This window comes from Cygnus olor, chromosome 8, assembly GCF_009769625.2.
Source record: "Cygnus olor isolate bCygOlo1 chromosome 8, bCygOlo1.pri.v2, whole genome shotgun sequence".
Classification (NCBI taxonomy): Eukaryota; Metazoa; Chordata; class Aves; order Anseriformes; family Anatidae; genus Cygnus; species Cygnus olor.
In genome coordinates, this window is record NC_049176.1 from 10,314,571 (window position 1) to 10,336,321 (window position 21,751).

General features: G+C 52.8%; 1 protein-coding gene across 1 annotated transcript; it reads left to right on the plus strand.

The window, feature by feature from the left end:
- Positions 1-3,421: 3,421 nt before the first annotated feature.
- Positions 3,422-21,751, plus strand: RXRG (retinoid X receptor gamma). The gene is given in 14 exon segments (XM_040565779.1): positions 3,422-4,008; positions 11,724-11,999; positions 14,688-14,792; positions 14,795-14,830; positions 15,481-15,660; positions 17,896-18,000; positions 18,003-18,054; positions 18,786-18,916; positions 19,183-19,315; positions 20,092-20,113; positions 20,115-20,184; positions 20,490-20,595; positions 21,588-21,682; positions 21,685-21,751. Coding segments are annotated over 14 exon segments (1,410 nt in total). The 5' UTR covers positions 3,422-3,959; the 3' UTR covers positions 21,735-21,751.

A 21,751-nucleotide genomic window follows, 5' to 3' on the forward strand; every position in this document is an offset into this window, starting at 1 on the left:
TGGGAGAGGAAGGGGCATTTTGGCTCATGGGGCACCCAGCCTGGTACCCCTGATGCACCCCAGTGGCCATCCGAGGGGAGCCCCACCTCGGCCACCTGCACCCCATGGGTCTCTGCAGCTCAAAGCAGTGTGATGGGAGGGAGATGCACGTGCAGCTGCGGGGTTAGGAGGGCTGCAGCCTTCTTGTTTGCATATGCTGTTGCCATATACGTGACCACAGACTGCCTTTAAACAGAGATGGGATGGGAGACTGGGATTCTTGGTCATGTTTGGGGTTTTCATGGTTCAATCCCATGTGTGCAGGGAATGGGGATCGTATTTAATCTCTGCTTTCTGGTTCTGGGGTAGGGTGGGATAAGATGACTCAACTTTGGGCCTTCACATGTTCAGGGCCTGGCTTCAGAGTCCAGTATCTCAAAAGGCTGGGTGGAACAGTGCCAAGAAACCTTTTGGATGCTATTCCCACGTGCTGCCAAAACATCAGCTGTGGTACGGTGGCCTTGGGGAGCTGATGGGGACCTGAGAAAGGCAGGACCCCAAGGCAACATTAGCATCTCAGGTGGCTTGAACCAGCACCGCTTTGTCGGGAGTCCTGCTCTGACTGATGTCCTGGATGGCAGTCAGCAGCACCAAGTCGCATCTGGGTGCAGCGTGGCAGTGGTTTTCCTTTGTAAGACAACAGTCGTGGTCACGGTGTTGTCGTTTACAAAATAAGAGGGGAGAAACGGTAAGCCTTTGAGAACATGAAGCAGTGTCTTGCAGAAGCTGAGGGGCTGCCTCTGTATGGTCCCGCAGCACTTAAGGGAAGCTGGGCTGGTTCCTGGAGCCTGTCAGACTGATCTGTGTACAGGGGCTGGAGCCTCTCCCTGCCCCAAAACCCTGAAATGAATTTCCCAGTGCTTACTTTCCTTGAGGAAAGGGCTTGGAGGGGTTCCCTTGGAGTTGCTCAGCATGCATGTGTTCTGCAGCACTAAGCACTGGCTAACCCAGATCTGCTAAAAATCAATAAAGTAATCCACTTACTGCTTGGGACTGCCAGCCTTTTTAAGGAGCTCAGGGCTGTTTTTTTCTTTTCTCTCCCATTTCTTACAAGCTGGAAGAAATGGGAAAAAAAAAGGATGGGATGCTGACAGAGTCGGGCTAAAACCAGGCTTTTTGCTCCGGGCAGATCAATAAAAATAATTCCCTACTAAAACGTCATTAGCATGGAATTAAGGCTGCTGAGATCCTGCGTGGTGGGTGAGGATTAATACCACCGCTAACACTCAGCGTGGTGGGCGCTTAAAACACAAAGCGGCTTCGCTGCTCACACCTCCCTGTCCCAGCGCTGCCAGCTCTGCTCCGGCTCTGCCCCGCGCCCGCTCGTGGGGGCAAAAAGCACCGCTTCTTCCCAAGCGATTGTTTGCTGGTTTGTTGGTGTTTTTTTTTTGATTGAAAAATGTTTTTCAGGCTTGTCACAGAGGGGAAAATGCTTTCCCTGCTGAGAAATCCAATTTTCAATCCAGAGATTGAAACAAGGCACCTTGCAGCCGGCTCTGCGGGGCCGTGGGGCATCCTGCCCTGCTGCGTCTCACCTCCTGGCCTCTCACAGAGCCCCAGTGCCACACTAAAAGACCGTGCTGAAGTCACAGCCAGCGTTATCCCCAAATAGCCCACCTTGCCTACAGGTTAGAAATCCCCGTGGCTGCCAGTTGGGATAGTGCAGGGTGGAGGGGACTTGAGAGGACGTGAGCTGGGCCGAGCAGGGCAGGACGTAGCCCCTGGGGAGCTGTCAGAGCCCCCAGCCCTGCGGGCGGTGAGCGAGGCGTGCAGGGATGCCTCTCCCCTCTGAAACCGTCCTGCAGTGCCCGCCTTGTCTGCGCAATAAAGCGAGTGGAATGTGAAAGGTGGTCTGATGGAAACTAGGTGAGCCATCTCTTCTGTTTGTATTCCCCCCACAAGACTGCAGTTTTATTTTTTTTTTTTGTATCAGTAAAACCTACTCTGAATACTGATCTCATGTCGTACTCTGAGAAAACTGCATGCATGCGCCTGGGACGCGGCTGACGGGCGATGCAGAACACTGACACTGCTGCCTGCAAGCCTCCTTGCTCCTGGCACCGGTTCTGCTGCGTGGAGATGCCCAGGTGAAGGCCAAGTCCTGGAGCTGCCGCGATGTACGTGCTGCCTGTAAGGAGCTGTTTGTGATATGATGTCCTCCTGATGTTGTGTGTTACCAGGTAATGGGAGGAGGCCGAATCACCTTTATAAATAATTTTAAAGATATTAATACGAGGAATAAAAACGTTTCCTTGCTTAAACTATGGTTAGAGAGGAAGGAGTATAGTGATATCTGAGAGTGAAGGAAGAAATGGAGCTAACTAGGGTAACCTTTCCTTCACCCTCCACGCCAGGTGTGAGGGTGATGCTTGGCCTCCATCACCAGCCTCCTGTCCCTGTTCTCCACCATGTGCTGGTGGCAGTGGCAGGGCTGTGATCCTCCTTCCTCCTTCTCCTCCTCCAGCACAGCTCTGCACATCAGGCAGCACAGACCTGGGCCTCTGCTTGCTTTACAACCTCGGGCAAAATTCCTCCCTCTTCCATTCCTTCGAGGTGACTTCATCTGAGGTCACCTGGCTCAGAAGCACGGGGCCATGCCGTTGCCTCCATCCCTGCTGCCTCCCCCCAGAACTGCAGCCGCAAGGCAGGGGGCTTCCCGGGCAGGGAGCTGGGATGCCCCCCCTGCAGAGCACCGGTCGCTAGAGGAGGCAGTGCCAAAGAACTTCGTGTGGCTTTGCCCTGCTCTGGCAACTGCCTGTTTGTTTCCCCTTATTTCTGCTTATTTTCTGCAGTACTTGATTATCCGGGTGGGTGGCAAATAAGTGAGCATTAGGGATGGATGGGGGCTGTCTGTGCAGCCTGCCGCCTTATGCTGCTGTGGCTGTGAACTCTTTGCTGGCTGTTTGTGGTGTGGTTTGAGCCCCCTGGGCTCTGTCCTGTGTCCCCCCCTCCTCATCCCATGCAGCTTCAGCAACCTGCTGTAAGCCAGCTCCTTGCAAGTGGGCTCCCCATCTCCCCCGAGCGGTTCCCCACCAGCCAAGCTCGCATCCTTGCACCCCGTCCTGGCTCCAGGAGGGGCGCGGGGACCCTGCACCTAACTTGGGTGCCAGAAAGCAAGCCCCTGGGTGCTTGATGCTGTGAGCGATGCCCCTGCCCTGCGTGGTGCAGCAAGGAGGCTGATATTTGCACGTGATGCTTGCCACAGTGCATACTGGGTTTGGGGTTTGGGTTTTTGCCCCTTCCAGCTCCACCCAGTGTTTCCTAGGGGTGACCACAACTGTACAGCGCGATGCCAGGAGTGCAGGTAAAGCAGAGCATGGCCAGGAGCATGATGCTCCACGTCCTGCACAGCCCCCAAAGCGCTTGGATAGCTGTATGGGGGCTCCTGTTCTCAGCACAGCAGCCCCTCCAGCGAGGGCTGTCCCTTCGTGTGCCTGGAAAACACCTCCACATGGCTGGGGCTAGCATAACTAATAACCTGCATCGAGTCTTGACTGGTGGAAAAGCAAACAGCCGCCTCCTTCTCCACGATGCTCCTCCCCTAAACAACTTAACCTCCCCTCCGCCTCCCAATTTTTGATCTATACCGGAGCCTGTATGCATCCATCGGTGTCTTAGCCGGGCGATTATGCTACCGGGACGCTCTGCAGTGAATTCACAGGGAGCCGAGACAGCCGAAGACAGGAGCCAGCCCTGAGCCGCCGGGAACAAGAGCCCATCTCATCCCAGCCAGCAGCTGCTGCCAGCGTGAAGCGAGGATGAGGCCGCGGGAGGAGGCAGCTGCCCCAGTGCCCCCCGAGAGCCCCCGCTCCTGCAGAGCCGTGTCCCGACCCCGGTGGGCTGTGCCGCGCTCCGGGCAGCTTTGAAGTGAGAGGAGGCGGTTGTGTTTAGAAAGGCAAGAGATGAACTGAAGATTCACCATGTACGGGAATTATCCTCACTTCATTAAGTTTCCCGTGGGCTTTGGCAGTGAGTATTCTCCTTGCGTTTGTAGTCGGTGGGTTAGGTGGAGAAACTGATCCTGCTGTAGGAGTACGGGGGGGGAAAAGGCAATTTTAAAATGTGTTTAGCCTAGCTCACGTGCGGTGGTAACCTATGGTGCCTGTGTGCTTGTGACTGAAGTTGTCCTGCGATTTACTTCAGCACGGCCAAAGCAAGCTGCCTGAAATCAGGCAGGCTTGAATCAAAGCCAGGCTCTGCTCTGAAGTTTGGTGTTCGAGAGATGTGTGTGAGTTGGATCTATTCTTTCAAAGAGCAGGAGCAGAGCAATGAATTACCTTTCCAATTGCATTTTTATTCATTAAGTTACTGGAGGGGGAAAAAAAAAATGCTTTTAGACATAAAGCAGCCCGCATCGTGGCACTGTCCCCTGGGACACAGATCCCCCCCGTAACCGCCAGGAGCTGCCTCGGGTTTGCCAAACGAGGCTGCGAGCAGGGAGAAGGGGCTGTGCGGGGGGCTGCGCCCGCTTGCAGGGCTAGGGGCTGCACCAGTCCCCTGCACGCCAGCCAGCCCCCGTGCAGAAACCAGAACTGCTCTTGGGAAACAGGCTCTGCAGTTCCTAGGGCTCGCTTGTTGTCTTTATCTGAAGGTATTAAGCTATTTCCCCTGCCCTAATGTGGGGGAAGCGGAGGGAGAATGGGCTGAGGAGCTGTTGGGTGCTGCTGGGTGGGATTTCTTTGCTGGAGGTGAGCTTTGTGCAGACGTTGGATTGCACATGGATGTTCCCACCGTGTATAATTTTCTTTCTTGCAATGGATGCTCACTTCCAGTAATTCTACAGCTCCATAAAAGCCATAGGTATTGCATCGTCACCCCTGAGTTTCACAAGCGCTTGACTTTCCAAAGTAAGTCCTTAGCCAGCTTCTGCAGAAAACAGACTTCTTGTTGGAAAAATTCTACTGCTCACTGGTGTTCTTAAGGAACAAGAAAAGCAAAGCCAAGCTCTCTCCTATTGCTGCAATAAGAGGGAAACAATGGAAGTGTTATTTGTGCTTAATTCCTTGAGTATTACGAATGTACAAGGAGACATTCAGACTGATCTTCGCAGGAACCAGGCACGGATCCCTGTAGAGGCAGGGGTCACAGCGCTCAGCGGAGCATTCGGGAGGCTTCTGGGAAAAGGAGCTGGTAGCAAGAAGAGGTATTTCTGCTCCGCCAGTGAAGACTAGGGCACCAATCCAACATCTGTCCGACAGTTCAATATATTGGGACTTTAACTTTCAGTTAGAAGTGCATTTAAGTGGTATTTTAACCTGCGTCTAGCTCGGTTTAGAAAACCAGAGGAGTTTTCTGCTGGTGAATCACTGGCAAGAGATGGGAAAGCATTGGCTGAGTTTTGTTGGGGCTGCTTTAAACCATGTCTCTTGCCTGCCCTGTGCTCCCTGGATGTGATATAGACCTGGGGTCCCTGCTCACATCCACACTCCCCTCAAAGCCGGAGGGTTCCCGTGTCCCCGTTGGAGCTCTGGCTTCCGAAAACTGTATTTGCTTCCTTCTTTTTTTTTGCATTTAAGTGACTGCTATGTATGCTTTAACTTCGTCTACATTGAACTTAGAGATAAAATATGCATTTTTGATGGTGCGTATAACCGTCACTATGATCCTAAATGTCTGAACAACACCAGGTTTGTGTCAGGGAACAGACACACACATTGCCCAGAAGCACATGGTTTGTGCTGAGAAAAGGACTCGGGACTGTGCAATGCTACCAAGGAGTGCAGAGAGCAGCAGTGCCAGCGCTCAGGTTAGTCACCCTCACACATCCAAAGCAGGGGATGCGCACTAAGGCGGATGGATTTGCCTTCACAGCCTGGGCTGTAGGAACACGGAAAGGGTTTCAACCCATGGTCTTGTTCCCCAGAAGGATGCATTTCATCCGACGCCTCGCTCCCAGGGCGAGGAAAGATGCTGCGCTGGCCATCCCCTCTCCAAGCACTCTGGCACAGTTGGTTGGGGACAAGAACTAACTTGGCTCCTCCACAAAGTCTCTTTTATGAGTACTCATGTAACTTGGCCTGTGGCCACACCACCTCCGGCTGCGATCTTGTCAGCTCTCCCAGGCGAAGTGGGGTTAGGCCGGGTCGGCTGGGAGTTTGGGGGAGCTGCAGAGGAAAGCCCAGGCTGTGCCTGCAGCAGGGCTGCTGCCCGGCCGCCTGGCACCTTTTTTCCCGTGGTGTCTGTGCCACAGGCTGCTTCTCCTCTGGGTGCCCCAGCTTGCCGTGGCCAGACCTGTGAGAGTGCTTTTGTGAAGGTGGCAGAGAGGTCTCTGACCCGACGGACAGAAGTGTGAGAAAACCCAGTGATGGGGCAACCTCCTGCAGCCAGTGAAATAGAGATTTTGTTTTAAAAGTGGGAGAGACTTGCTTTCACCTGCCTTCACAGGGCCAAAGACTCTGCAGCCCATGGGGTGCTTTCTGATGGGGACCTGTAGCTTCTCCAGGAGCTCAAAGACCACTGTGTGTATGTTTTGTCCCTGGATCTGTGTGTATGTTTTGTCCCTGGTGGATGCTGTGCTGGAGATCCCAGTGAGAAATCTGATCAGACAATCACAAAAAATCCTTCAGGCCTCAAATTCAGTGACTTTTTTTCTTTGTGAATGGGAAACTTTTATATAACTCTTGTGCCTTACTGTTGTCACCAGGGGGAAGTGATACCTGTAGGGGTAGGTGGTGGTGAATTTGGCATGCGGTCTTTATTTTAACTACCTGACAAGCAGTTGCTAAGGGATTCTTTGATTGGTAAGATCACCATTGCCATAGAGATACCTTGTCCAATTTCAATCAAATCAGCCCAAGATCTCAAACCAGCATCCGATGCAGAATTTGGACCAAGCCAGGTGAAAGTCTCGTGCTTCCAGCCCACTACTCCTCGTGGATCAGGTTTTGGGTGGCCTTGGCTTGCAGAGGCAGCACAGGAGCCATGTGCACTGTCTGAGAGGAGAGGTGACAGCTCTTTCCCGCTGCCAGAGGGAAACCTTCTCTTGCTTGCTCATCTCCAGCCCTGTGCAAGTCCCCGTTGCGGAAGCCCCTGCTCACCTCCAAAAATGTTTGCTCCTCTCTGATGTCAGCTGTCAGGGGAAGGCTGCGTTATTTATCTACTCGCAGAGTTGAGTGGGCAGGTGGAAGCACAGAGGTTACTGGACCTTAAAAGCGAGGCAAAACCAGTAACCTTTCTGTAGGATATTAACGTGTGGATCTACTGCCCGTGGAAACCTGCTTGGACAGTTAAAAATATCACCAGAAAGGGGATAGTTTCTTGGGTTAGCTTACATGTATTGAAAAAATATGCAATCATAGCAGCAAAACTTTTATTCTAATTAACTCGTAGTCCTTGCTACACAACTGCGTCCAATTTCAGGAGCGTTCCTCGCAGGTATTTCCCCACAAAGGCTGTCTCCAAGGATGAGCTGCCTGCCTGGCTGTGCCTCCCACTCCTCTGCTGAAGCCATTCCCTGCACGCCTCTGCCCGGTGCTCGGATCTGCAGAGGAGGAGGTACCTGCAAAGTTCTGCTAGTCATCGTGTCAGGCAGCACAGCTCACACCTTAATCCTTCATGCCAACAAAATGAACCCTTTTTGTGCATACCTGAGACCCCAGAAGCACAGGCATGTTCGTTATTTGAAGAGTTTGCTCCAGTTCTTGGTTCTCTGACGCCTGCCAAACTAGCAAAAACAACTGTAAAGGCTGGAAGTGGGATCATCTAGAGATGATCATCTAGGCTTGGATGTTTCTAGTCTGTGTTCTCTTTCCACTTTTTCTCTAATGTAATTGGTGAGATTGGTGTCTCCTGCCATTATTTGGGTGAAAACCAGGACATCTTTATGGGTTGCAGGCTGGGCGCTTCTCTTCCTACTGCCTCTACTGAAGTACCTGTGGTCACTCGTGCTCTTGCAGCTTGTCTTCCCTTTCAGGCACGGTCCAGTTTTTCCCCTGGGAAGTGCTCATGGCAAAGGGATGTCCAAGCTGGCATCATGGAGCCAGTGCTGGCCCTGGGCCAGCTCAGCTGTGTTAGCTGAGCCCTGGCTGCTCAGCAGCGGTGGGGGGGACCTGGGGCTTTGTGCTCTGCAGCTGCCAGGCACCTGTACCTGTGCTCTGATGGAGATGGCGGTCCTGTACTCCCAATTACGTGAGGCTGGTCGTGCAAGATTCCCATCCTGGGCTGGGATTTTGCTGTGGTGGAGATAAAACCCAGATTGAAGTGGAGAATCAGAGCTTTGTCATGTGCCTGCTTGCTTTCAGTGGCCATTAGGTGGTGAACGCAATGCTCTTGCTCAAGGGCAACGTTATTAAAATGCAGAGAGCTGCATAGTTCCTGGGGTCTCTTCTTGTTTCTTTCTAATGCCAGCAGAGTCGTCAATAATTTCATATGATCTTACCCCGACTGCTGCAGCAATAGGGTGCACCCAACCCCTGGCTTCTCTCTGCACCTGTGCTGTGCTCGCAGAGGCAGCTGGAAGCAGCAGAGCACGCAGAAACTCGCTCCCTTTTATTTTTAAACTCTCTTTCCTACAAAGAGAAGGCTGGTGTGTGTGTGGGGGGCATACAAGAGAGCTTGTGATGGGTTGATCGAGGCACTGGGTCCTCTGGACACTGGCACTGGGCTGCGCCAGCCTGGCTGGGAGCAGAGCCCTCTCCTCCCCTTGGCTGTGCAGGGCCCTGCCGCAGCCGGCCGAGTCCCTGGCCCCGCTTGTCACCTCGCATTACCTGACGGATGGGCTGCAGGCCTGTGTAAATGTCACCTGTGCCCAGCGCTGCCAGAGAGGCGGAGGCGGCCCTGGCTGGCTCTTGGGGCTGGCTTCTGGCTCCACGGTTCCCCTGCGCCATCCTAGGGCCACATCCCTGCTGCGGAGCATCTCGGATGCTTCTGTTCATCCCCCAGCGATGGAAGAAAATACCTTGAGGAAAGTCCCTGCGAGATGTTCAGGTCACTGTCTGTTGGAAGATGCGTGACACAAATGATATTTTCCTGCAGAACATCTCATTTAATCTTTCCAAGCCATTTTCTGCCTGAATCAACAAGACGTGCAGTCTCTGCTCTGTCCAAGCTAGTCTGGCTCCTTTGGATTGAAACAGCTTTGAGGGTGCTCACCTCAGGGAGTAAGTAACCCCACTTTCAAGGATGCCTTGGCATGTCCTGTCCTGCGCACATGGTGCAGAGCCTTGCAGTCGCACCCCATGTCCCTCCCAGGCGCTCATTCCCAGGCTGGAGTGCTCTGAGAGTTTTCCTGGTGAAGGAGGGTGCACACGGGAGCAGTTTGGCTCCCCTGGGGACTGACTTGATGCCCTTATCCTGGGGAGGGACTGGAAGTTGAAGAAAATCCTGGATCACCATGTCTTTCTGAAGATTGGAGCCTTCCTAATAGGGAAACTTAGTAGCGGCAGCGTTTCTGTTAGGTCTGGTGTAAGTGTACACAGGTAAAATATCTCACCTGGGGGGCTTTTCTTATTGGCTTACATCTTCTGCACTGTACTTTAAAAGATGCCCTTTTCTGTGTTATGGAAAAGGATGAAGAAACATCCCTCTTCTCCTTAGCTGTTCTGCTGTGACAGACTTCTGCCCAAACCCCCTTCGGTGGCTTATTCTCCCAAGCTGAAGAATCCTAAAAGGTAATGCTGTTATCTCATTGTTTAAAGTGACATAAAAATTAATTTATTTATAAGCCTGATGCTGGGGAGGACTACACGCTCTGGAACCAGACTACTTGGAGGCGATGAGAAATATGTGCCCATTTCTCTGAAGCTGTTGATGGCACAGGTCAGGATGCTCCTCTCAAGTCCCAAGGAACAACCAAGGTGCCTCAGAGTCAGGTGCTAGGTGAGGTGGAGGATAAGTGAGCAGCACGTCTTCTGCCCCCCGCCAAAGGCTCTCCTGGCAGCTGTCTCTAGGTGAAAGGCTTCGTTACATGGAAGCCACTCCAAGGTAGGAGTTTTGCTGTTGACTAACAACCCAGGCTGCACGTGCTGCTGTCCCCACGGTGGTCGCAGGGGGACTTGGGGCATGTCCTCCAGTGGCAGGGTTGAACCGTGTGCCCTGGGGCTGCCTCCAGACCTCCATGCTGCCTCTGGGGCTCTGTTGTTATGCTGTCTTCCTCTTGCCACACGTTGCTTTCCCACTGGGAGGATCGATCCAAAAAGCCAAAGCAAGAATTGACAAAGACCTTTTCTCCCCCTCCCTCTGCAGAATTAAGTCTGAAGTGGGTTGATAACAGCGGATCGAGTCCTCCTTGACTCTGACAAATGTCTTTAATGTTATTCAGCAAGCTGACCTTTTCCCGTCTTTATTGTGCATCTTCCTTTTGAATCAGATTTGATTGTTACTTCAGGTAAAATAACAAACGCTGTCACGTAAATAACTTTGCAATAATATTGGGGGGGGAGGAACCACCAAACCTCTGCCTTACTTGCAAACACAACGAGAGCAAGCATCCTCTGTGCCAGCCATGGAAAACCAGCTGTGTGACCTTCCCACACAACATCTCTGCCTTGCTGCTCCGGGGAATGGTCTCCTGTTTTGAAAAGCCAACAGAGAAACAATGGTTCATTGAAATGTTAATGACAGCTAATGCTAACCGGGGTTGCTAAATTCTAGGGAAGGGGGAAAAAAAAAAAGGTCATACATAAATCCTTAAAGTGCAACTAGATACATAACCCACCGAGGCCGGTAGGCATTTGGTGCCCAGACACTCTCTCGAAGCTGTGAGGTTGGTCCTGTTGAACACAGAGTTTAGCCCCTGGCTGAGAAGCTCAGCCTCAGAGCCTGCCCTGAAGTGCCAACGATGAAGGCTGTGTGGTTTTTCTATGCTGCCTCCTCCTCAGCAGGGTTCAGGGGCAGATTGCTCTTGCAGGGCTACTGCGTGACTCAGTTTGGCCATGTGCTCACTGTCCCTCTTTCCTCGTGGCTGTGAGGCCGTCTGCCCAGGGCTGTCTGTGTGGTCACAGCCTCTGTCTGCTCCCTCTTGTACCAATAAGTAAGGACAAACAATGGATAAAAACTCTTTTGGGTGCCTTGCCTTATCGTCTGCACTGCTAGATAGTTACGGGCAGAACTGCTGAGCTGGAGCTTGGCATTTTGTGGGTTGTATGGTTAATGGATCCCAAAGCCTGATGAGGCATCTCGAAGAGGAGCAGGAGGAAGGTGTGAAATAGCATGGTGGGGAGGTACATGGGGGGGGGGGGGGTAAGGTGCTGAGCCATGGGGAAAGGAAGAGGAGCCTGCAGGGCGTGACACTGTGAGCCATCACGGGAAGCAGAGCCATCACGGGAAGCAAGGGAGTGTCCCAGGGAGCATTTGGGGTTTCCAGCCTGGTTGGTGGGGATATCATGGCATTAACTGCATGCTGTCTCCAGAGCTGGCTTCCCAACAGACATGGGACCTCAGGGAATAGAAAACCAGCCAGAGGCAGGCAGCAGCGGTGCCTTGTTCCAAGTCAGCCGAGGCACTGAAGCAGCGAATGGAGATTTGATTATTAAATATTATCTTCATAATATGTTTTGTTGCTGTATATAACCCTATTTCCTGTACCATAAGCAATGTTTTGCTCTTTCCCTTTATATAATAAGGCACGTTTGCTGGCCGGTGTTGAGCCTCGGCCAGCATCTAAGCTGATGCGACCGAGTCAGGGCAGTGGATCTCTGCACAGCCAGGCTCATCCATCGTGTCCCTCATCTCTGCCTCTCCCGCAGATTCCCCTGTTCACGCCAGCCCCACGTCCGTGAGCCCAGTGTCGAGCCTCTCCGCGGGCAGCACGGTGGACGGGCACCACAACTACCTCGAGGCTCCCACGAATGCCTCCCGGGTGCTGCCGTCCCCCATGAACGCCATCGGGTCTCCGGTGGGCGCGCTGGGCTCGCCGTACAGGGTCATCGCGTCCTCCATTGGCTCGCATCCCGTCGCTCTGTCCTCGGCCCCGGGCATGAATTTCGTGACACACACCGGCCCACAGGTAGGCAGAGGTGCTCGCTGCCTTTGCACCAGTTTGGGGTGCTCAGAGACTGGCGTGGGTGGGCTGGTGGGGAGTCCTTGGTGTGCTTTGGCCACTTATGGAGATTGGATGTAAAGGACAATAAGCACATGAGTCTTCCTGCATAAATCCCCCTGGCACAGACACAGAAGATTCCTGTCTACATTTCCAAATACCCTGCACAGTGAGGGGAGAGAGCTAATCCCAATTTCTGATCCCCACCACTGCATCTATTGGCACGTGAATAATTATTACGAGTGGAAATACACATACATGTATTGTAAATGGAAATAGTCATTCTCATTCCTCCTGCAAAAGGGCATCTGCTTCGTTTCACTCTATGGGAAGGAGCTAGACTTTCTAGAGAGACAAATATTGATGCTAAATGCCGGCCGCGTACTCTGGGCTGCATGTAAACTTGCCTGAAGAAAAACAAAGCACTCCTGTCCTTACTGTCTGAGCTCACTCAGATGCTGAGGTTTCCCCTCCAGACAAGGGGGGGATCCCTGTGGCTGGGGTCGGTGTCCCCCAGAGCTAGGGGGGACCCTTATGGGGTGCCTGGGCAGGGCAGGGGCAGGAACAAGCTGCCAAGAGCCCACCACCACCTCGGTCAGGTGGCAGTGTGGGATTTTGCTCATGTGCTGAAATGCTCTGGCAATACTTGTGCCCGTGGCACCCTGAGCAGGTACTTGGTGGTGCTGGAGCTGGTGGCAATGCTGGCTGTACAGAGACCCTTTCCTTTGGGGCAGGGGATGCTCCAGGAGGCAGTTTCCCCAATCCAGGCACTGCGCCAAGCTACCAGCTTCGAGGAGTGTTTCACTTGTGTTGCCTCTAATGCAAGGAGACAGCTGGGCCTTGGGGATTCGGCAGGGAGGCTGCTAATGGATTTGGGTTCAAGCAGTTGTCCCAAATATCATACATGATTGCACTTAACCTGCAGGACTCAAGCTCCAAAGACACTGGCTAAAACTGCCCCACTTCTCCCCCGATGTGCACCCTCTTATTGTTTGGAAGTGCAGCCAAAGTGAAAGCAAAGGTGATACCTGAGCTCTGAGTAATATTTTAAACCATAAAAAGTTCCTCCTGCCTCAGCATCTTGGCAAGAAGTTTGCAGAGTTTTTTTTTTTTTTTTTTTTTAAATTTGTGTGGTTACTGGGAGGGGAGGAAAGGTTTGTATAATCCTTTCCTTGCTCCAAGTTTGGGCTTTGGATCATATGGATTTACAGCTGCCCATTGTCTGGGTTGGGTCTCTGTTGGGGACAGCAAACCTTTGTTACCCAGGGCAATATTTTTCTGTAGAGTCCTATTTTTCAGTGGGAGAAAACAAGCTGGCTCCTAACGTGATAATTTTTGCTTGGTAACTTGTATTTTCAATGCCATCAGACCTCTGAAGCTTTGAAAATGAAGGGCCAGCAGTGAGAGAAGATGAGGACAGACCTCTTATTTTTATTTAGCTAATGACAGGTCCAAAAATCTCGATGGGACCAACTCTCCTTGTTCTAAGCTGAAATTCCCTGTGGAGGTTATTATACTTTTTCATGGGAAATGGACGGTTTCTTGGAACAAATGGATAACCTGCAAGGAGTGGTATAAAACCAGGTGGTTTAGTTACTCTGAAGACTCACTAGAGGTGTAGCTCGACTTTCATCCCAAGCCCTGTTTTCTCTCCCTGCTTCTGCACTCTTGCTAGGAAGCAGAAATTTAGCTGACAAATTGTGGTGACTGTTAAAAACAAGCTCAGTGATGAAGAAACCATCCCTCAAAGCATGGTGATGGGAAAGATGATCTGCCGATGGTTTTGGAGAGATGTTGCTCTGCCCGGGCAGCTTTTGACAAGACGTGCTCAATGGCCCTTAATCCTCGCTGCCCTGCCGACAACGGCTCTAGAGCAAATAGCAATAAAAGGAAGCCCTGGGCAACATCGGGCTTTGGTCTCTGATCGATGTCAGTTTGTAACCTTTAACTTGCAGCAGCCACGAGTAGCTCCAGGGGATCCGAGCTGGGAGCTCTGGGCCCTTCGCCTGCGTCTCGCTGCAGCACATTTTAGATGCTTAGCTCGCTCCTTTTTTTGATCTGGCAACCCCAAATGTGCTCTGATCGCCGGTCTGTTACTGAGTTTGGGAACCTGAGTCCTAGAGAGCAACTGTGATTGCTGTGTTTTCACGTGTTTATGCAGATTTGCATGTCACAAGGCAGGGAAGCTACCCCCATTTAGCACACATTATTGTTATTAACATCGTTACAGCCTCCCCAGCCATGCAGGTTGAATTGCAACAAATCACCTGGCTGCAGATCTCTTCCTTACTAAGCAGTTGGTGCTGGAGGCCCCAGGCAGCTGGTGACCAGCATCCCCTAATGAAGCAGGCAGGATCCCACCAGCACTGTCGCTTGGAGGCTGTAACTGAGCAGCTGAGGGTTGCTGTTTGCCCTTTTCCAGCTCTGCTTACTGCTGTCTTTCGGTTACAGCATCAGGGCGGTGTGGGAGGTGATCTCTGCTACCCAGCTTCTGCTTAAATCCCTCCAGCTGGATTCACTGGAGGATGTCAGTCTGCTCCAGGCAACCTGGGGCTGGGGATGAGCTTTGGGATGAGCCCAGCCTGGGCAGGGAGGGAGGGCTCAATATGGGGATGGTTTCACTAGGATATGGAGCTCAGCCCTCTCAATGTGTTTTCTTCTGCTTCTGCAGCTCAACGTCTCAACAACGTCAGCAGCTCGGAGGATGTCAAGCCCCTGCCAGGTCTCACAGGGATGGGGAACATGAATTATTCATCTACAAGCCCAGGTTCCTTAGCCAACACATCTGTGCCATCTGTGGGGACAGGTCCTCAGGTAGGAGGTTTTATTCCTCATGGAAGGCTTGTGCAATGAAAACTCCCCTGATGCTCTGGAGTGGGGCTTGTGCAGGGGTGAGTGCTACAGCCTCTTGCTGAGGCTGTGCTGGTGTTGCAGGATTTGTAGCTGGTCTGGCTTACCTAAGGGCAGGCTGCCCGCTTTTGTGCTGTGCACAAAAGAGAGCAACCCCAAAAAACAGGCTCTTCTCTGTGTATCATCTCATTTCACACCTTGTGCCTGTTTATCAAAGGTAAAACACAAAATCACTGTGTTCTTGTTTACCTGTGCCTTGCGTTATCTGGGCTGTGGCTGTGCCTTGCTTTTCCCTCCTGCCCCAGATTCCTGCAGCCTGGTGAACTCCACAATGTCCATGTACCCTGTTTGCTACCTATAGATTTTCTGCACTTGAACCTTAGCTAAGAAGTGGCTCTGCATTCCTCCCTTGGGGAGGAGGTGGATGCGGTCTTTCCTTACCACAAGAAAGTGATAAGTCATTATTCCTGCTAAGAGCTGCTAGAGCCAAGCCAGACCTGCCAAGGTCGCACCCTGCAGCCTCTTCACTCATGTTTTGGGGTTGGTTTGAGTTCCTCCACACTGTAGGGAAGGAGGGATGCCTGCCTGCTCACAGCCTGTCCTTGCCTCCCCAGGGAAGCACTACGGGGTGTACAGCTGTGAGGGCTGCAAGGGCTTCTTCAAGAGGACGATCCGGAAGGACCTGATCTACACCTGCCGGGACAACAAAGACTGCCTCATAGACAAGCGCCAGCGCAATCGCTGCCAATACTGCCGCTATCAGAAGTGCCTCGCCATGGGGATGAAGAGGGAAGGTAAAAATCCTCCTTACACACGTACTTTGTGCCTTCAGGCCAGTCTGGCGTGCAGCACTGCTGGCGGCATGATGGGACAATGTGGTCCCATGGCGTGCTGTCCTGGGTTCTGCGTGGCAGAGCAAGAAGCACCATTTTTACTGCATACTGCAGGAGGATGTAGGGCAGCAGCGCTGGTGTTCGTGCAGCCTTAGGGCTTGCTGTAATGTAGGAAAGGGGCTTTCAAGAGTTGCAGACTCACAGAGCTGGTCCTTGGTGTCCCACAGTGCTTATGCAGGTCACCTCTCACAGGACATCTTGTCCTTCACCTTCATGGGGGGTGATTTTTTTTTCCCCTTCCTTCCTCAGGCTATTGACTGTAAGGTCAGGTAGTGCCCCCCAGTGTGGCTTTTAAGCTGCTTTTTTTTCCAAGGCAAAAAACCCTGCTATCTCCAGGGTTGGATGCTAGCAGGGGCATCCTTTAGCTGTCCCTTTTGGAGGCCACGCTGTCCCCATGACAGCACACAAAACACTCCAGTGCAGGGCAAAGCCTGGGCAGGCAGCTGTGATGCTAGGCACAGGCTGAACCTCAGCCTGTTCCCCATAGCATGGTCACTGCCGTGCTGCCCTGAGCACTTAGGGCAGCAGGGGACTGTGAAATGCCAGTCTGGAATCAAAAACCTAATCTCAGGCACAGCTCTCCCTTCCTGCTAGGTGCAAAGTGGCTCAGAGGACCATGAGGTCAATGCAGCTCCCTTTCACAGAGCATGAAAATGGAAACCCCAGGCTGCTGGTGGACACGGGCAGTGGGAGAACAAACCCGTACCGGGCTGCAGTTGTGGCTGTTCGGCTGCAGTAATGACGGGGGCTTTCTGGGGGCTGCAGGAACTGGGGGCAGGTTGCAGCTGGAGCAAGGGGTCCTGGGTGAGTTCAGAGGCCAGGCGACGGGGCTGGTGTTTCCCAAGCATTCTTTTTCTTCCAGTACGATTTTGAGGACTTTAGAAACACCTCCCTGGCTTCTTCCTGTTCATTAGCCTAAGGAGGATAAATGTTTTTTCCTAACACACGTGTCCCACACTGCCCGCCCTTCTTCCAGCAGTGGTTACCTAACTGAGAGAACAGGAATCGAGTTCTCAGGCAGCCCTAGGGCTTGCTGTGGGCTTGCAGAGCTGGTCCCTTCCTCAGTTTCCCCTGCTGCAGGTCCCCTCTCCTGGATTAAAATGGATAAAAGTCCCTTTTATCTCTTAGTCTCACGGTAAGTGGTTTTCCCTACTTCTCTGGCTACTGACTGCCCGATGCACAGCTAAGGCTGGGGAAGTCATTAAGGTGCTGAATCTCTGTATAAGGGTCCAGCTTTGCATCCAGCTTCTCCCCCACTGAACCTTATACACCTGAAGTGATAAAATGCCTACAGCTCATCACGGGTTATCTGAGACCGGCCAGCCGCCTACTTGTCCTTTAGGGGCTGTGCTGCCTGGTTGGCGCTGTGCAATCTTGTGCAGGAGTGGTGCCAGTGGGCTGCTCTTCTGGGACACTTCTCCCCAGCAATAAGCTAAAATGTTGGTCACTTGATTTTTTTTTCCTTTTTTAAGCAAGGTTTCCATGTTTCCCTTTGGGATTCCTCAAACAAAAACGTGTACCCAGGAATGTTGTACTGAGCACGAGGCTTGGCATGCCAGTATGCACATCCTACACTGACCTGTTCTTCATACACCCAGCAGCCCTCAGGGTTAACAGCTGAGATCCGTAGAGAATTTCAGTGGTTCTGTTTCTCCTATTGGCAGATATTTTGGAAAACGTAGATGGTAGAAGAGAAGGAGGGATCCAAGTTTGCAGCAGGAGGAATTCCTGCTCAGCCCCGTGCCCCCTTGTGCAGCTGGAGGCCTCAGCTTGGGTCAGGACTTGGGCATGCAGCAAACCCCAGCAGCTGGGTGCTGGGGGCCCTCCTGCCTCCTCCAGCATCCAGAGACGGCTGAGTCCAGGCTGCCATCTGGAGGCATGAACTCCTCTTTCCTCTCTGATGGAGCTTGGAAGTCACTCACTGCCTTTTGCCAAGTTTGGAGGCCACTGGAGTGCAGCAACCCCAAAGTTATTGGGGGGTGAGAGGGGCACCCTGAAATATCTGTCTATTTTCAGTTCTCCCCCTAGCTCCCCCTATTAGAAGGGTTTCTCAACCTTCTTTCCAGAGGAAAAAGGAAACCAAAGCAAGCAGGTAAGTGTTGTCTGGGTGTAAAGAGATGCTTTTCTGTCCTCCAGCTGTGCAGGAGGAGAGGCAGAGGAGCAGGGAGCGGAGCGAAAATGAAGCTGAGTCCACAAGCAGCGGCAGTGAGGACATGCCCGTGGAGAGGATCCTGGAAGCGGAGCTGCAGTCGAACCCAAGACGGAGGCGTACAGCGACGTCAACCCAGAGAGCTCAGTAAGGGGCTCCGTGTGGTTTCAGTAAGTCACTCACATCTTGAGATGAGAGCATTTGAGGTGTGATTTGAAAGGACAAACCCGATGCTAGCATTTTGCAAGATGCTTTTTCTTTGCAACATCTAAAAACCACTGATTGTTTTAAAGCTACTCTGAATGACTGCTATAAAACAGTCTGTATGTTTTTGCAAGATTTTTTTCCAGTTCCCTCTGTGGTTTCAAGGAGTAGATAGGGCAACAGCTGGATGCCAGAGAGCTGGTGCCAAGTGCTGTCCTCCGTGCCTGCACAGCCCTGGGCACAGATTGTCTGCCCCAGCAACCGAGGCTGAGGTGGAGCTGGACACAGTGGGTTCACTGCTTTGGTTTCACTGGGTTTGGGTAAAACTGCTGTTTGTGTCTGTCGGATGGCTTGAGATGTGCCCTGGGGAGCAGGACTCCAGCCCGGCCGTACAGAACTTGCCTTGTGAAGAACAGAGAAAAAACAGAAATGTCTAGCAACCTCTTAATTTGGCTGATAAGAGATGATGATAATTAAAAAAAAAAAAATCTCCTCTATTCCAAAAGCACCACAGCTGAAATTGTGATTGATCGTTTTACTTGTGATTTACTTTGAGTATTGCTAACTGGATTTGATGCTGCGTGCCGTGTTGCTGATGACTATCAGTGAGTTTACATTGATCAATTCTCCCCTCTTCCTCTGCTCCTTCCCTTGGATGCCGCCGCTCCGTCAGAACGAACGACCCCGTCACCAACATCTGCCACGCCGCTGACAAGCAGCTCTTCACGCTTGTGGAGTGGGCCAAGCGCATCCCCCACTTCTCTGACCTGACGCTGGAGGACCAAGTCATCCTCCTCCGGGCAGGTAATGTCCCCGAGGTGTGGCCTCTGGGGCTTTTCCTGTTATCCCCATCCTTCCTCTGGACTCTGAGAGTCCATGAGAATGGGAGACCCTGAGCTCACAGGGTGAGCAGGGCCAGGATGGGTGTTTGGCAAAAACTAGATGGAGCACTGGGAACCTGATGGTGGAGCCAGTGGGCAGAGACCAGCTCCCCACTCCATGTGGGACTGATGCTTTGCTGGCACCTGCCCTCTTGTGTCCCACACACCTCCCTGTCCCTCCTCTCCCAGGCTGGAACGAACTGCTCATCGCCTCTTTCTCCCACCGCTCCGTGTCGGTGCAGGATGGCATCCTCCTGGCCACGGGCTTGCATGTGCACCGTAGCAGCGCTCACAGTGCTGGTGTGGGTTCCATCTTCGACAGGTATGTGGCCAGTTTGTCACCCCCAGCAGCAATGTGTCTCCCCTCTGAAAGGGAAGCACGTTCTTCTAGCGAGAGCTAGAGAAAACCCATGGAGACTTGGGGCAGAAATTAGGTAGAATGAGGAGGAGATGCTCAACTGGCTTAAAACAAACAAACAACAAAAAAAAAACAAGAAAGGGTTGAAAGCACCTTGGGAAGGGATTTTGCAGCTGCAGAATCATCATCTCGTTTGGGTGTGTGTTTCTGCAGGGGGAGGAATGCCTCTCTGCCCTCCCCTGCAGCTTGAACCTTTTGCCGTAACTGGATCTAGAGCTAATACTGATCAGCAAGAGCTTTAGCCAGCAGAGCCTTAAGCTGCAGCTTGCAGAATTTGCTCATGTAACAGCCACGGGGATTGTCTGTGCCACGTCTGCTCACAGCCTGGCAGGGTGCTGTGTTACTACTCTTACACAACTGGCCACGTTTCGCGGAGTGAAATGTGGAGAAACACCCATGTGGTTTTCCTCAAGCAAACACAAATTGCTCTTTAAAAATCCAAAGAGTGCAGAGGCCAGGTGCTGAGCACAGCAAGAGCAGGGGTGAATTTGATGCTTGGGTCCCAGGTGCTGCTGATGCGTATGTAAAAGAGCAGTGTGGCATTGCTGTCCCTCACTGCTGCCTCTCCCTGCAGAGAAGGATTGGGGAATTCCCAGTGCCTATCCCAGAAACTCTTCAGTCCCTAGCCTTGCTGTCCAAACCCTCTGATGATCTGCCCACCCGTGGTCCCCCAAATGCAGGGTGTTGACAGAGCTGGTGTCCCAAAATGAAGGACATGCAGATGGATAAGTCAGAGCTGGGCTGCCTGCGAGCCATTGTCCTGTTTAATCCAGGTAAGCTGTGGGGCTGCCATGAGGTGTTCATCCCCTGCATGCCAAGGGCTGCCAGCAGTGACTTACCCTCTGTGCTGGGCCAGGGGAGGGAAAATTCCCTGTGAAAAGACAAGGCTCCAGGCTTCTGCAGGTCCGAGCAGGAGAGCTGTGGCACTGGGCATCAGGACTGTGCCCAGCTCTGCCCCAGTCTCTGGGTGCTTGCCTAAAGAGAGCCTGAATCTTCTCCCACCCATGCACCTGGTCACTGTGGCAGCAGAAAGGTCTCTGCAGTGACTTCCCCTCCATCAGAGCTCTCTCTTGTCCAGATGCCAAGGGCTTGTCCAGCCCCTCAGAAGTGGAATCGCTGCGGGAGAAGGTCTACGCCACGCTGGAAGCCTACACGAAGCAGAAGTACCCCGAGCAGCCAGGGCGGTGAGTGTCCCCAGCGGGCAGCGCGGCCCTCCAGCCTGGGGCTGGGTCAGCAGAGGGCACGTGGAAGGTCGTAAACGCCACTCGATGGGTCCTGTGGGGCATGGGGACGTCCCTTTTGAACCTGGGGACTCCCAAGTTTGGACAAACGTAGGACCGTCCCCAGAACTTTTCCCACTCCCGTACTCCATGAACGCTTGGATTGCACTGAGGGCATCCTGCAGAAAGCAGCGCGCGGCTCCGCTGCCAGCTGCTTCCCTGCTCACCCCAGTACCCACCCTGGAGAGGGAGGCTGGTGCAGGGGAGAGGCTGAGGCTCCCCGATGCTGAGCTGGAGCCTTGGGGACGCCTGGGAGAAGCCCTTCTCCTCCTTCTCGATCCGATCCCACCCTCTGCTGGCCGCGCCACCGAAGCGCCGGTGGCTGGATCCGGCCCCTGTGCCCCGGGCGAGCGCTGCACCCGTGGCACCTCCTGTGGTGCTGAGCTCTGGCCGGGTTCCTGCGATCGGGAAGGGAAGGGGGGAGCAGCCTCCCGCTACACCCCAAAACAGGAGGCAGAGGCACTGTCGGAGAAATGGGGGAGGATTTTTGAAGGCTGTTTCAGGACATGTTTTAATGGCACAGTGGAGATATAAGTCACTAGTTCAAGCTCTCTGTCTGGGGGGAGAATCCAGGTTTTTTGTTCGTTTTGCTTTTCCTTTGGAACTTACAAATGCAACATTATTTTGGGGAAGATGAATATTCCCTCTACACATACGGAGAAAAATTCTTATGTCTTTACTTGGAAGCACAAGGGAAGGAAAAACAGAGCTCCCCTTTTCCTTTGCACCCTGCTCAACCATGGTAATCTGCCCGGGGGTGTCTAACTGTGACTCCACAAGGCATTTTTGGGAGGACTCAGGCTCTGCTCTCCCAGGCCCCTGGCACAGGCTCAGAAACAAGCAGGACCGTGCTCTCAGCACCTTCCTCACGCCTCTGACCGCTCCCCTCCTTCCAGGTTTGCCAAACTCCTCCTGCGCCTGCCAGCGTTGCGGTCCATCGGGCTGAAGTGCCTGGAGCACCTCTTCTTCTTCAAGCTGATCGGTGACACCCCATTGACACCTTCCTCATGGAGATGCTGGAGACGCCCCTGCAGGTCACTTGAGAAGGGTCTGCCCCCCC